The 16,066-nt window shown below is 42.1% G+C and overlaps 1 protein-coding gene across 1 annotated transcript; it reads left to right on the top strand.

Moving 5' to 3' along the window:
- Positions 1-4,404: 4,404 nt before the first annotated feature.
- On the top strand, positions 4,405-8,587 carry LOC142377859 (protein SYS1 homolog). Its single transcript, XM_075462185.1, has 4 exons — positions 4,405-4,569; positions 5,328-5,590; positions 5,677-5,744; positions 6,763-8,587. Exons 2-4 carry the CDS (start codon positions 5,429-5,431, stop codon positions 7,001-7,003), a joined length of 471 nt encoding a protein of 156 aa, XP_075318300.1. The 5' UTR covers positions 4,405-4,569; positions 5,328-5,428; the 3' UTR covers positions 7,004-8,587.
- The last annotated feature ends 7,479 nt before the right edge of the window (positions 8,588-16,066 follow it).

The raw sequence follows: 16,066 nt of genomic DNA, 5'->3' as shown, positions 1-16,066 counted from the left end.
GCATGTCTTAAAGAACTGGATGACTCAGAACTATCTGCTTCTAAATTCAGACAAAACTGAAGTCGTTATCTTTGGACCTGAGCGCTCTAGGGAGAAATTGTCTAGCTATATAGTTACTCTAGATGGTATTTCCTTGGCTTCTAGTTCTACAGTGAGGAACCTTGGAGTTATTTTTGACTAGAATTTATCATTTGACTCGCATATAAAACAGGTTTCTAGGACTGCTTTCTTTCATCTTCGTAATATTGTTAAAATCAGGAACATCTTGTCTCAGAGAGTGATGCAGAAAAACTAGTCCATGAATTTGTTACTTCAAATTTGGACTGCTGTCTTCAGCTGATCCAAAATGCTGCAGCCAGAGTTCTGATGAGAACTAACTGGAGAGATCATATTTCTCCAGTTTTAGCTTCTCTTCATTGGCTCCCTGTTAACTTCAGAATAGAATTTAAGATTCTTCTCCTAACATATAAAGCTCTTAATGACCGAGCTCCATCATATCTTAAAGATCTCATTGTAAGATGTTTTCCTAACAGAGCACTTCGTTCCCAAACTGCAGGTTTACTTGAGGTTCCCAGAGTTTCCAAAAGTAGAATGGGAGGTAGAGCCTTCAGTTATCAGGCCCCTCTCTTGTGGAATAAGCTGCCAGTAAATGTCCGGGAAGCAGACACCCTTTCCACTTTTAAGACCAGGCTTAAAACTTTCCTTTTTGATAAAGCTTATAGTTAGGGATGGCTCAGGTGATCCTGAAACATCCCATAGTTAAGCTGCTATAGGCCTAGACTGCTGGGGGGCCTCATCTGTCACACCTTTCCTCACTTTACTCTCTTTATGTATATGTGACATTATTGTGGTCATTAACTCGTGTTTCCCTGTTCCAACAGATATCCTTTGAATGGTGTTACAGTGCCGCCGCCGCCCCCTCCCCCCCTTTCTGTCTTCTCAAACCCCAGCTGGTGGAGGCGGATGGCCACCCTTCCTGAGTCTGCTTCTGCCAGAGGTTTCTTCCTGTTAAAAGGGAGTCGTTCCTCTCCACAGTCGCCTCAGGCACGCTCAGGACGGGAGAATGGACTGAAGACAAGTTTCGGTGCAATCTGTTGGTTTCCTTAGCTAGGAAATTGTTTTTGAATTGGCTCTATATGAACGAATTGGATTATTTTATAAATAATTATGATTACAATTAATTGAATTCCAATTGGCTTGAATTGGACTTACTATCTAAGTGCCTTGAAATGATATTTGTTGTATTTGGCGCTATATAAATAAAAATTAATTGAATTGAATTGAATTGGGAAGTGGAGAGGAGGGAAAATAAGATGAGTGGATGGACAGTTTTACAAAGTGCATCCAAACTACAGCTCATTCAAACATCAGCCCAACAGTGCTGTTGTCAGCAATACCACCCTGGGTCCTTCCCAATGCATCGGTAGATTTCACCTTAATGGAGAGGGAGAGCAAGCAGGGAGAGCTTTAGCTGGGATTCGGGTCTCGTTCAAGCTTACATTGACAGTTTCTACAGTTACATTAAACAGATGCAGCCAAGAATTCATCAGGTAGTGCAGGAGTAGCAGTCATTGTTCGTGAAGTCAGAGTTCAAGTAGGTAAAGAATGAATGATGGTTTATCAGTTTACACAGCAAAAATGATTGCACTGTTATTAGTAGATTGAGGATACAAGACCATTAAGGTCTGTTGTCTGTTCTGATTCCATGACGTCATTGACCAGCAAACAGTACAGTCATTCAGATAGTAAACCAGATGTTTTAATAGATATTCAAAAAGCATTACGCAGAATTCAAATGATGGGATTTACTGTGATTTTTCTATGGGTACAAGCTCATTTAGGAAAATATTCTCAAAGGCAATGAAAGGATTCTTCAAAGCAAAACAACATTTATTTAACAGCGACTTGTAGTAAAACATAAGTACAAAGTATTAACAGTGGAATGAAGGAAAGATGGCAAAAGCAATGTGAAGAAGAGAGAAAAGGATGACAGCTTTATAGAATTCAAAGGAAAGTGGGAGAAGTGTAGCCTGGAAAACCAGCGCCAACTGCTGGACGGCAAAATGTTTTGCCTGCGGTTGGGTCTGGCCTCGATCCACTTGTCATTTTGAAAATACTGCCCTGAATCTGGCAGATGGCAACTAAACCAATCACAACGCAGAGATGTGTTTTGAATCAACGCGGGCGGGCCAGAGGGTTCTGGTGCGGGGTTTTGAGGGAGTGACGACAGAGCAGTGCGACGTTGGGCAGTGGAAGCGAACATAGACAAGCGAAAGCACAACAAGAAAGATGGCGGCGGCAATGGAACAGTGCTCGTTTGATTCAGCCTTGGCACACAGCCATTATAACGAACAGCCTTGCCACTCTGTATTAAGCCCCATTGTACCGGCTTTTTGGCTGCAGTTCCACCAGAATTCCACTGGGAGCGTCGGTGGAGACCAGAATGAATGGGGCCCAATGGAGCTAGATGCTACAAATGGTCAGTGTCACCTAAGTCTCCTCAAGAGCGCTCAGATTTGAATGTAGTTTCTGAGAGCTCAACATGGGTTTCAAGTAAAAAATCTACTGAACGAGTACATATATCCCTTTGATTTCTTACTGGTTGGCTTCTTGTTGTCCACAACGCGCTAGCATTGTGCTAATGACAGCTGGTCGACCAGCTATGTATGACGTCATATACACTTCAAATCCTTTTTTTAAGCAAATGAGTGGCTCTAAAAATCTAAAACTCAGCCATGGGTATTTTCTAAACACCCTCTTTCGAAAACAACATTCGAATTACTAGAGAAAAAATTATATCTTGAGATAAGGGCACGAAAGGGCGTATAGCTCCATAGGACTCCATTCATTCTGGTCTCCAAAATTGGGCGCCCCACGTGGAAAGAGGGTGGAACTGCAACCAAAATCGCCTCGTTGGAAACCGGAAATGCACCGTGAGTGGCGTATCTGTCCTATGGCCGTTTCTCAATATACGTTCTTGTCCGTACTTGTGTTCTTGTGAAACGTCATCAGTCGCAGCCCAAGTACTGTCCCAATACACAAGTTCGCATTTCGCCGAGAACGGTGAAAGTTCCCGGATGTGTTCTCGACACGCCCATTTTACCGAGGATGCATCGGTAGCTAACTTGTGCTAACTTGTCAGCGCAAATATCCCACAATGCACTGCACTCCTACCCGAGCCGAAATCAACAGGCTGAAGCTGATTTCATTTTAGCTCTAAACTCTTTAAATATATCACTTTATCCACGTTTAAAACATTTTGAGGCGACAAAGTAGCCCTTTAGATCCCGATTTTATCGTTAATTTGTCTTAATACCAGCTATTTACCATTTTTTTCGGAAGAATTCTGCGCCTCAAACTTGTCAGCGCAAATATCACACACATTAGAGCGAGAGAGAGCACTTGGGTGAAAAAGCCCAGCTGTTTAATCAGAGCAGGCTGCCTCGGGCACGAAGAACGCATCGTCTCAAAACTGAAAACGGAGAATGTGTACTTGTGATCTCCCGAGTTCATTCTTCCGAGGTTGACTAGCAAGAACATTCTCCTCAAGAACACAAGTCTGTTCTTTGCATTCTTGGTATTGAGAAACGGCCAGAATCTGTGCTTGGCATCAGTTTTGGAAGAGTCCCCTCCCACCAAAGCTTTCTGTCGCGCTTACTACGTCACAGTCAGTTGCGCTGATTGGTCAGAGCGTTGGCCTATAGGCACAGACGCGGTTTGAAAGACAACGGGTTGTGCTCATCAACAATGTTCCGTTGTATCCATTGATCGGTGCCAGACTAAATTAGACATCCAATCCATTTAGGCTGGTTTATCAGGCTAGGAGAAGTGAGGAAAACTGGAAGAAACAGAGGATATGGACACTTAGACAGGATCACACTGGTCTTAATATTCCTCTCTACATAATGGTTAAACATGACTCATATAAATGTAAATTTTGTAATCAAGAAGATAGCCTACAACAGAACATGTTACGGTTAAGTGTCACAAATATAAGACAGAAAGGATAAAGATGATTAAAAGACTCAGGGAAATAAATTGTTGCGTTTAAAACCAAAAGTCTACACATCAAACATTAAAGGAAGTGCAGTGCATCAGGTATAACTAAAGGAAGAGACTAAAATAAAACCCAGCTTAAACACTGTCCGTTCTGTTTTTGAACTCTTCCTACATGTAGTTGCAGGTTATCACCGGTAGGGGTCAATGAAGATTACAGGAGACATTTACAGCCTCTGTAAACGCACTTATTATATATATATATATGTGTGTGTGTGTGTGTGTGTGTATATATTTAAAGATATTTGTATATATGTATGTGTAAGTATATCTATAGCTAAGTGTTTTTAAGTTGAAATTACTTTAATAGTGTCAATATGTACTTCCGGTGCACCGCTGTGACGTGGTTGTTATGGACGAGGTTTGGGTCATACATATCTAAGATTTAGGTAGTCTACTACAATAACGTTCATGGTTCCTAACTGTCATGTCTCCACGGCAGCAGAGTTTTGATCTCACCGAAGGGACCATCGCTAAAAAGGCAGCCTGAAACTTCTCTCGTCTTGTATGCAGGTGTGTATTATATGTTTCTACGATTTGTTGAAACAGGCCGTGCTAAAAACACATTAACGTGTTATCGCTGGTCATCTTCCTCGTTGTTGTAAGTTAGGGGGGCAGTGTCATTAACACAGCTGCGATGCTGTGTTTCATGTTGGCTTGAACTGAAGTTCACAACCTTAACTTTAGCTAATCATTTAGTGTGTGTTGGCGAACAGCTAAGCTACTTGTGTTCTCATTGTGTGCAGTTTTTCAAATGGTAACTTGGTGTACCTCTGTGGTCTGCCATACCGCTAATGAGTTGGCTGAATATCTTAAATTATGACGGTCCAAATAAAGATTGTAATAGCAGTTTTCTCACAGGTAAATGGAAACGTATGTGATGACTACTCAAAACTATAATGGTCAGCTTAGAAAACTGGGGCACGAACACACCTTTTAGTTAGTAGCTCCCCCCTATATGAACCCCGACACTTCTGATACGTGACATCTTTGCAAAGAGCCGATGGAGCTTATCCTACTGCCTTTTTTTTTTTTGTTTGTTTTTTTTTGTTTAAACTATGCATCTCAACTCTCTGTGACAGTGCTGAACTTTCTGGGGTTGTCTCATGCAGCACCCATGCTTGTGTTAAAGGTAACAAGAACAGCAATGCAGTTGGCATTATTGTTATTACCCTCTGTCTTTCTTTTTTTTCCCCAAAAACAAAAATGTTGGTTTGGTATTGAAACCCAAGATGTGAGGTAATGTAATGCCTTTTATTTTTCCTTTTCAGATCTTGAGATAATCCGCAGGTCACATTGGATGGACCAGCAGGCAACACTCGAGGCCAGTTCTTAACATCGTTTGGTCCTGCAGGTGTAACATCTGTCAGAAATGGTCAGCCACTTCCGCAGCTACATCTGGGACCCAGTCCTCATTGTGTCTCAGATTGTGTTGATGCAGTGTATCTACTATGGCTTCCTGGGCCTGTGGTTGGCTGGAGTGGGCAGCCTTGTACGAAGTCGTCGGTCACTTGATCAGATCTTCAGCTATGAAGTAAGTTTGATGGTCTACGTGTATATTTTTCTGTCATATTTCTGCACTCTGAAAATTATGTTTGCATTTTGACTCTCCCTTTGTAGGTCCTTGGCTTTGCAACCATGCAGGGCAAGCTCTCGATGATGGCATTCATCTTAAACTCTCTGACCTGGTGAGAAATGTCCAGTTGTTTTTCTGCACACAAGTAGAGAGAGCTGCAAGACTTCTTAAGTGAAATGTTGTTGCACAAGAGACGTCATGTAGGAGGTTGTGAAAAATACACACATGGACTAAATTGTTGGTAACCCCTCTGTTAATGAAAGAAAACCCACAAAGGTCACTGAAATAACTTGAAACTGACAAAAGTAATAATAAATAAAAATTTACTGAAAATTAAACAATGAAAATCAGACATTGTTTTTGGATTGTGGATCTGTAACTGTCAATGAGCCTTCTGCACCTGTCAACGGATATTTTGGCCCACTCCTTATAAGCAAAGTGCTTCAGTCTCAGGTTTGATGGGTGCCTTCTCCAGACGGCCTTCTCATCTGTCCAAAGGACATTCTCCCAGAAGAACATCGAGCTGCTTGGAGATGGTCATACAGCCTTTACCTTCAACATGCTTGTCAATAATTGTCTTTCTCGTCTCCTGAGACCATCCTGTCCTTCGCTTCCTGTGGTTCATGTTCAGTTTGGTAAACACCATGATACCAAACAGCACACTGACTACAAATTATATTCAAGCAATGTCTGATTTTCATTGGTTAATTTTCAGTAAACTTTTACGTGTTATTACTTTTGTTGGTTTAAAGTTATTTCAGTGACCATTGTGGGTTTACTTTCTTTTAACAGAGGGGTCATCAACAATTTTGTCCACGTGTGAAATTGAGGTGATATAAATATTTGTTAGTTTAAAAAAAAGCCATGAAAAATGTGTCATTTGAAAATCAGTGATAACTATCAAATAATTTAAATGTTTCAAAGATTTGACACTGAATGATAAATAGAAGCTATGATTTATAATTTTACATTTTCTGAACTCATCATCTGTCACTTTAAACACTGAACCTGCCATTAATCATGTCAGAGCAGTTATTTTTGACACGACTGTATTCACAACACTTACATCTTACCTGAGACAAAACAAATGTTTAATACCATAGCATTGAATTGTCTAATTGTTCTGGCAGTGCCGTGGGTCTGTGGTTCTTCATCCGGCGGGGGAAACAGTGCCTCGACTTCACAGTCACCGTCCACTTCTTTCACATGATCGGATGCTGGATCTATAATGCTCACCTTCCATCTGCCCTGTCCTGGTGGCTCGTCAATGTAGCCTGCATGGCGCTGATGGCTGTAATCGGAGAGTATTTGTGCATGAGGACTGAGCTCAGGGCCATTCCAGTCAACAGCGGACCCAAATCTAACCTGTGAATTCTTTTATACTCAACGCTGAAACTTTGTGGATTGTTAACCCCTGAAGAGGAGGGTTTCCACGCTCGGTAAACAAAGGGAACATGATTCACCATCAGGATGCTGGGTGGATTGTCATGCCTCTTCTCATTAAGTGATCCATCAGAGTTGATATTTATTCATTGTTGATCATTAAATGTTGGACAGTATTGGCTCTGTAGTATATTGACATACTTTTTTTTTTTTAATATTTTTTGGGAGCTTTTTTATGCCTTTAATGATAGGACAGTTGGAGAGAGACAGGAATGCAAGGGGCAGAGAGAGAGGGGAGAGATGCATAAAAGGGCCGCTCGGTGCGGGACTCGAACCGGGGCCAGCTGCAGCGAGGACTATAGCCTCTATACATGGGGCGGCTGCTTAACCCACTACGCAGCTCCTGTACGGTGCTGAGCACCAAAAAATAAATTTAGGATAAATAGAAATATACAAGGTGTCTCACAGCAAGAAGGTTCCTGGTTCGGATCACAGCTGGGGTGTTTCTATGTGGAGTTTTCATGTTCTCCCCGTGTATGCGTGGGTTCTCTGAGTACTCCAGCTTCATCCCACTGCCCCAAAACGTGCATGTTAGGTTGATTGGTGACTCAAAATTGACTTTAGAAGTGAGTGTGAGCATTGATGGTTATTTGTCTCTGTGTGGTCCTGTGATGTACTGGCGACCCGTCCAGAGTGTACCCTGCCTCTCGCCCAATGACAGCTGGGAAAGGCTCCAACCCTACAACAACTCTAAGTCTGAAAATCACTGTTGGAGAGGATATCATGAGAAAAGTCCTGAAATGTGCAGCACTAATAGTTTCTGGAACAGTGTCTGTCTTCTCATACAGTGATGGATTTTAAAACTGAATGAACTGATTCATTTCAAAGCATCACAGTTCCTGTAACACATACTCTAATCTTTCTGTATCATGATTGTTCTGTAATTCCTTTTGCAGCTTTGATGGTGTGAACAATGCAGCGTTTTGTTTTGAAGTCAGGTTTCTAAAGTGGTATAGAACACGATTATGATGCAGGGGATATCATTTGAAGAAGTAAAAGTAAAACGTTTCCCCTCAAACCTGGTTTTCTGACCTTCTTTTCAAATCATTCAATACATTCACCACCAAAGGAATTAACTAAGCTTCAACTACTGCTTATCAGATCCGACCCCAGGACAATGTCTTGACTGCTCAAAAAACCAAAGAGATATTGATGCCTATGAAGTTTTGAAATGAACATGACTTCCCTTTTTTCTTTTCCCATCTCTTGTCACAGCACGTCAGTAAACATGGTTACATGTTCTCAAACATGTCAAACTCAGTCATGAGAGTTGTGTTGAGCTTAACTTGTTCAAAGAGGAGTGGAGTATTTATTTATTTTTTGCTTCTATGAAAAATGAACAGGGCAACACAGAGACGACTATAAAGAGAGTTTCTCCAGAAAGCTTGGGTGCAGAGAGACATTTTAACGTGTATCTTTGGCCCGTGTGTGCATGTAAATGTATTCCTCGATGTCAACCAAGGAACGAGTTAATAATAGATGTGAGATAATAAACAGGATAACATAACAGAATAGAGACTATATTGTTATTGTACGTTCATACCATGAAATGGAGATGGGGTGGGGGTGAAAGGAGCTGAGAGGGAACAGAGCGCAGCCCAACGATGATGATGTCATCAACACGAGACAACAGAGCCATCGTGTGGTCAAACGGGGAAAAACTTCAATCAGAAAAACTTTACCTGGTTCATTAAGAAACTCTAAGCTGTATTATTATACAGTGTGATAGATTTATTAGAGGACAGTGCATCCCTGAAATTGTTCAGCATGAATCCTGAATCACTGAATGATTGAGACCCATCAGTTTGTCATTAATGATTACCGCACGCGGATATAAAATGCAGTGGCTACGGACAGAAACAATACGGGTTTAAACATGTGACTTCAAACACAGTTCTGTCATTATTTTCCTCCTTTCTGTCTCTAACTGAATATAATGAGTGGATTGGTGGGTTGGTTGGTTGGTTATTGGGGATTGGTTGCGTTAGCACGTTATGCGGCCATTTCCTTTCTGTAACGGAAGTACGTCACTTAACGGATAAGACCGGTTTTTTGACATTGGGCCCTTGATTTCACATTATAACATGATGTTCTACTCACCCCTGCTTGTTGTTGGTCATTTGGAGCTGTTCCGAAGATATTCCCGAGGCGTCTGGCTGCTCTCTTGAGATATTCGGCCATGAAACGGTTTCCTATGGGCAAGCTTATACAGGCACAAACTATGCTGTTTATAATTTATTAATTACTGTACATTAGCACTGATAACGTGGAGGTGCGTCGCTTACTTAAAAAAATCCGGGTTACTAATTTTGAATTTTAGCCGAATGAATAAATAGGCAGCAGGTCTGTGGGCTGTCTGTGGCAGTAGCACGATGAGGACGTCAGTAACACCCACTTTACGACAAAAAAATCAAAATTACAATAACCCGTATTTTTTTAAGTAAGCGACGCACCTTCACGTTATCAGTGCTAGTGTACAGTAATTAATAAAATTATAAACAGCATAGTTTGTGCCTGTATAAGCTTGCCCATAGGAAACCGTTTCATGGCCGAATATCTCAAGAGAGCAGCCAGACGCCTCTCGAATATCTTCGGAACAGCTCCAAATGACCAACAACAAGCAGGGGTGAGTAGAACATCATGCTATAATGTGAAATCAAGGGCCCAATGTCAAAAAACCGGTCTTATCCTTTAACCGTTGACCCTCATTAAAGGTGAGGTGCGAAAACGGTGACGTCACGTCACAAAGGCGTTTTTTTAAGGTTTAAAATTATAGAAGACAACATGTCAGGCTACAGGAATCAGTGCACTCAGGATGCTTCTGTTGAGCACAAAAACAGAGAAGAGGAGATGGAGCAGCTGATGGACAAGACCTCAGTAATGAAGAGAAGATCTTAGACAAGATGGCCCAACTTCAGCACAGGGCCAAGAGAATGTGGCACCAGAACAAAATGGTGATCACAGAAATAATGGATATACATGAGAGAGAGCGTTCTCTAAGAGAGCAGAACCTGGAGATCAGTGCTGAACTGACTTTGCTTAGAAAGAAGATGGAAGAAGTTGAGGCTCTGTATGAAAATGAGAACGTTTTGAAGGAAAAAAACCAAAGCCTCACTGAAGAGCTGGCCCAGGAAAACGAAAAATTGGATGACTTCTAAGGAATATCTTAAGGACCAAGTGGAGGAAGCCCAAAAAGTAATTCAGAGTAAAGATGAGCAGATAACTAAACAGAGCAGGGAAATACTTTCTCAGAAGAGTTGTTAGATGCACTTTTCCTTATTATGAACAATTTAAGACAAGCAGACCAAGATCAGATGCTCCAGACTTCTACTCTGCCTCAATAGGTAAATCTCAGAGCAGAGGTTGGTGGCAGTTCTGTACCAAATGCATGTTTAAAGTAGCATTTCATTTATGATAGCCAAACAGACTATTGAAATGGACATGGAGAATTAATATTCTAAAGGCAATAGATTTTGTAAACTCCGAAGACAAGACTGTCACTTTGGATAAAAGCGTCTGCTAAATGCATAAACATAAACATAAGACTGAACGATGACCACATAATTAATAATCCATTAATGAAACTCTTGTTATTTTCTTTCATCAAAGGGAACCAGTTGAAAATACAAATTGAATGTAATATCAATGTGTATTAAACTGGATATTACATTCAACTTTTATTTGAACTGGCATTTCAAACATGATTAATCTTTGCTCCACCTCAGTCAAAATTGAATAAAATTTGTTTTAAAAATAAAAAAGCTCAGTGACTGGACATTATTCTTACAAAAATGTTGTAATTTAGACATTTTTTTGTTTGTATCTATGCTTAAAACGTTTACTGTAAGAATGTAAATGAAGCATTATTCAGTTATTCAGCAGTTCAAATAAATTCTGCAATAGAAATAAATAAATGAAGCGACTCTTATGTTATTTTTTCCTGCCGTATTGTTGCCATTAAACACAAATAGGGAAAGCTATGCTACATGTGGCAGGTTGGAGGTTTTCCATCCCCCTTCCAGCCGCCAGGGTATGGGCACACTCAGGTGAGGTGATTGCGCAGCGTGAACAGATACTGTGGAAGCAATTAGCGTTCAGGCATGTCTGTGTGTTTGTCCTGGAGCCTGGTGGCAGTAGTCACGGCGTGGCGGAAATAAAATTTCGGGACATAGAAAACCTGTATCCAAGTAACAAGTGGCCCCCTTCAAGTTTTGTTGTTTGGAAATAGCCTGTTTTGGCAATACATTTTCTGCCTGTGTGTGTTGTAGCCAATGCCCGGCGCTGCCTCTCAGCCGGCGCACCGATTTTTCCCAGAGGCCACTTGTGGTATTGCAACAAAAAAAAAAATCCCCTGTGGCCCAAAAAGACCGCAATAGTATAAGAGATGCCTGTAAAACTGTTCACAGAAAGCCTCCAGCTGTAATCGCTGTTATTTATTAATCTTTGTATTTTAAATTTTTAAGTCGTGGATTTTTTTTATCCGTCAAAAAGTTTTCTAACGGCCAGAAAAGTTTATTTTCCCAGCGCGACGTCACAGCTGTGTACGTGCACTGTGATGTGTACGTACGTGCACTGTGATGTGTACGTATGTGCACGTCCTCATCGCCTCAGGGCATGATGGGAGGCCCCAAAGCATCATGGGGGGTGACTCTACTGCGCATGCTCTATGGGCCGCATAACGCGGAAGTTAACCCGGAAGTCAGAAACTTTTTCGGCCGAAGCGCCATGGATGTATTATATTAACGGTATGCGCCAGGCGAGCAACCATAGACATAATATATTATAACATATATTATATATATATTATATGCAATATATATCATTGATATATATCATATATTATGTCTATGCGAGCAGCTCCATTGAAATCAATGCCGGCCATTTTGCAGTCCGTTATCCAGTCAATATAATACGTCCATGGTTGTAGCACGGCCGGCTTGGCCCCCTCCTTCCCCGGCTGGAAGGGCATTTGTGCCACTTTGTGGAGACCTATTAAGTGGTCAACTTGGTTAGGTGTCGTGCCAAAAAATAATTGTCTTTCAGAATCGGATTTCAGCCTGTTGAGCGGTAGCGCAAAACCGTCTGCTTTTCTCTGGATTAAAAGGTCATAATATGCAGATACACACAACTGCATTATAATGTAATTATAGCAAAGGAATGTGTCTTCGAAAGTTCAACGTTTGTTGTTCTGTAATTATTACAACTCTGGCCAAAAGAAGTGCATTTTGTAACGAAATCAGACATGGCAATTACGTGATAGACATGTCTCTATGTGTTAGGTATGTCTGATGACTTTGTGTAGCCCTGTCTTTGGAAATTAGACTACAATGAATATGATTTATTGGTGGGTTTTCAATAAAAATCCTCGTGACTGCATTGTTTTTTATCTGATCTAGGCCCTTCATAGTATTTGCTTCTCAGGTTTGGATGTGTTTTGCAGTTTTCAATCTGTTTTCACGTGTCAAAAACTGATTGAAGGCCAACTACAGTTATTCAAAGGTGATTTCTGCCTAAATATGACTTGATCTAATTCTGGAGCTTCACAATATAAACATTAGAGCGCAAAGGACAGCTTTTAACTCTATTAAAGGACTATTACAACACAAAATGGGCTTTTTCACCTGCCAAAAATTGATTGAAGGCCAAATACAGTTACTTAAAGGTGAGTTCTGCCAAAATAGAACTTGATCTCATTCTTGAGCTTTATAATATAAACACTAGAGCTAACAGGACGGTTTGGAATTATTTTAAAGCTGCAGTCTGCAACTCTTTTTCAAGCATAATGCCTGGAACTGTCCGGAGATTCTGAAAGTAGTACATTAAATACCCCAATACAAAAGAAAATTAGTTCTCTAGGTCCCCTATATGTCCCGCTAGGTCCCTCCAAATCCAGCAGGTTTGTTTACAAAATTGCAGAACGGACCGGTAAAAGGTAACCAATCAGGTTTACGAGCTGGGCTCTGCTGCCTGTCAATCACCGATTGTGCACGCGCGATACAAGGTAGGCTCGTCCCCACGCTTATTCATCTAGACTATTGAACTTCATTACGGGCTAGTCTACTTACTGTGTCTTCCATGATCGCAAATGACAGATGAGTTGATGAATGAGGAGTCGTGTAAGAGCATCTGGCGTGCACGTCTACGTGCACGAGTTCTCATGTGTTTTGAAGGGGCGGGACAGGAAGTTGAATAACTTTTTATTTTTCGATTAAAAAATAAGCATTTCTTGCATTTTGCGACTACGGAGGTCACCGTTTTCAACTTCAAGCGTTCTGATAGATCATGTAAACTCTTAAAATGCCAAAAATTAGGACTTTACATATGACAACAACAAATCCTGCAGACTGCAGCTTTAAAGGACCATTACAACACAAAATGGGCTCTTTCACTCGCCAAAAATTGATTCCTGCCATTAATTTGATACTAAAAAGGGTTTAAGCCTTTAGGGCTCCCTCGGTGGAATTCCTGGGGGTAGGTCCATCCAAGTGGCGTTGTCCAGCTTTTTTTTTAACACACTCGGCGCTGAGTGATGGCGCCAGTGACGGCGGCACGTCGTCACATTTCCTCCCCGCCTCTCCATCATGTACTCTGGAAAAACAGTCCGCCACCAAGTTGGCTTTCCCTGCCCGGTACTTGACTGTGAAGTCATAGGGTTGCAGGGACAGGTACCACCCTGTAAGGCGTGTGTTGGAGTCCTTCATCCTGTTCTTCAAAGTGTTCTGAAAGCACACTTTGCAGGATTGATGGTAAGCCCAGCATTCTTGATCAGGCGGAGGACTCGTCGCAGATGAGCCACATGTTCTTCCCAGATCTGGTTGAAGATGACGACATCATCCAAGTAGGCAGCTGCAAACTGCGGCACTTCTCTCAACACTTGGTCCATGAGTCGTTGGAACGTTGCTGGCGCCCCCTGGAGAACAAATGGCATCACCTTGAACTGGAACATGCCATAGGGTGTTTTAAATGCTGTCAGCTCCTTGGTCTGAGGTGCCAGTGCCAGCTGCCAGTACCCCTTGCTCAGGTCAAGTGTGGTGATGAACTTGGCCTTCTCAACTCTCTCTAGCAGCTCATTGATGCACAGCATTGGGTAGGATTCAAACTTTGACATCGCATTGAGGTACCTGAAGTCAATACAAAACCTCATTGAACCATCTTTCTTCGGGACCAACACGATGTGACTGCACCACTCACTGGTTGAAGTTTCAATGATCCCCAGCTGCAACATCAGCTCAACCTCTTTCTTGAGCTTTGGCATCAAACGTTCAGGGATCCTGTAGCATTTCCGGCGGGGAGTGGCATCCTCTTTCAGGTAGACCTTGTGCTGAACCAGAGTTCTGAAGCCAGGTTTTTCTTGGAAAAGCTCTGGATCCAACAATGCTCTTATCTCCCCCTGCTGAATAGGCTGGACATGGGACACATCCATTAAACTGGACTCCAAGATGTTGGTGGGAAACGACTGCTCCCTCTCTTCCTCCCTGTCAGGGACCCAGATTAGGAGGTGCTGCCTGACAGGCTGTTGGCTTGGTCATGAAGGTAGTAGGCTGAATGTTAGATTCACACAATAGCTATAATAGCGAAACACCAGAATAAACAGACAGAAACCAGAAGTTTGTATTAATATGCTTTTGCAAAAGGGAGAAAGCGGAGAGATGCTCTGTTACAGCTTCACACACGAACTCTCTCAGCCCCTCCTTTCTCCTTTAGCCTTTTTATTAGAAATATGACACATGAATACTCAGCGTCTAAGCGGCCAATAAGGAGTAAATATGCAGTTATTGGGCAGGGAAGACCAGACAGGTTAGAAATTCTGGAAGTCTCCGAGGAACAAGAAACTCTTGTTCTCAGAGATCACAAGGTTATCAGGCTTTGTTGCTGGAATGCATAACTGTTAACTGTCAGGGTTTCTCATGCACAGCTTCATATCCTAAACTAGTAAAGCAGAGCTAGCAAGCAAACAGAATAATTAAGCTTGTTTTATAAGCACACAATAAAAATTATCCTTACACTGAAGCAGGTGGAAACACTGATGTTTCTTTATTCTGTCCAGCATGTATAGTTCATAGGTTACCTTACCCAGGTGCTTGGTGATTTGGTAAGGCCCCTGCCATCTGGCTAACAGCTTGTTGTCACTGGTTGGGAGTAATATCAACACCTGCTGACCCAGCTGAAAAGTCATGTCCCTGGCCTTCTTGTCATACCAGGTCTTCTAGTTGGCCTGTGCAGTCCGCATATGCTCTTGTGCTAGAGCTGTCATCTACTCCATTCTCTCTCTCATCTTAATCAATATAGCTAGCAACATTATCCTGGTCTGGGATTGGATTCTCCCAGTGCTCCCTCATGAGGTCAAGTGGACCCCTCACCTGGCGACCGTAGTGAAGCTCGAAAGGTGAGAATCCTGTTGACGCCTGTGGCACCTCCCGTTATGCGAATAGCAGGTATGACAGCCATTGGTCCAGATCCGAGCCTGTGTGGGAAACAAATTTCCACAGCATGTTCTTGAGAGTCTGATTAAACCTTTCTACCAGTCCGTCAGTTTGGGGGTGGTATGGGGTGGTCTTTATGCCCTTCACTCCTAACAACTGATACACTTGTTGTAACAGTTTGGACAGGAAGTTTGTTCCACAGTCTGTCAGGAATTCTCTCAGCACCCCTACTCTCGAAAACAGCTGGAGAAGGCAGTTTGCAACCTGTCTGGCCTTAATGGATCTGAGGGGAAAGGCTTCTGGATAACGGGTAGCATAATCACAGATTACCAAGATGTACCGATTTCCTGATGAGCTTCTCTTAAGGGGCCCCACTATATCCATGCCTATTCTGTGAAATTGAGTCCCTATGACAGGAAGTGGCTGAAGCTGGGCATGGGCTAGTCCCCTAGGTGACGCTAGCTGACAAGTAGCACACGAAGCACAAAAGTCTTTCACTTGGGTGTACATGCCAGGCCAGGCAAATCTATTTGCGATCCTTCTGAGGGATTTCTGGAATGCCAGGTGG

Source organism: Odontesthes bonariensis, chromosome 3 (genome assembly GCF_027942865.1).
Source record: "Odontesthes bonariensis isolate fOdoBon6 chromosome 3, fOdoBon6.hap1, whole genome shotgun sequence".
In the NCBI taxonomy this organism is placed as follows: domain Eukaryota; kingdom Metazoa; phylum Chordata; class Actinopteri; order Atheriniformes; family Atherinopsidae; genus Odontesthes; species Odontesthes bonariensis.
The sequence above is the reverse complement of the archived record's forward strand: the minus strand, read 5'-3'. Positions and strand labels throughout refer to the sequence as shown.

Excerpts from the sequence above, each read along its gene's own strand:
- LOC142377859 (XM_075462185.1), top strand. The coding sequence starts at position 5,429 with ATGGTCAGCCACTTCCGCAGCTACATCTGGGACCCAGTCCTCATTGTG. Across the intron at positions 5,591-5,676 it reads ATCAGATCTTCAGCTATGAA|GTCCTTGGCTTTGCAACCAT; the intron begins GTAAGTTTGATG and ends CTCCCTTTGTAG. Across the intron at positions 5,745-6,762 it reads ATCTTAAACTCTCTGACCTG|TGCCGTGGGTCTGTGGTTCT; the intron begins GTGAGAAATGTC and ends TTGTTCTGGCAG.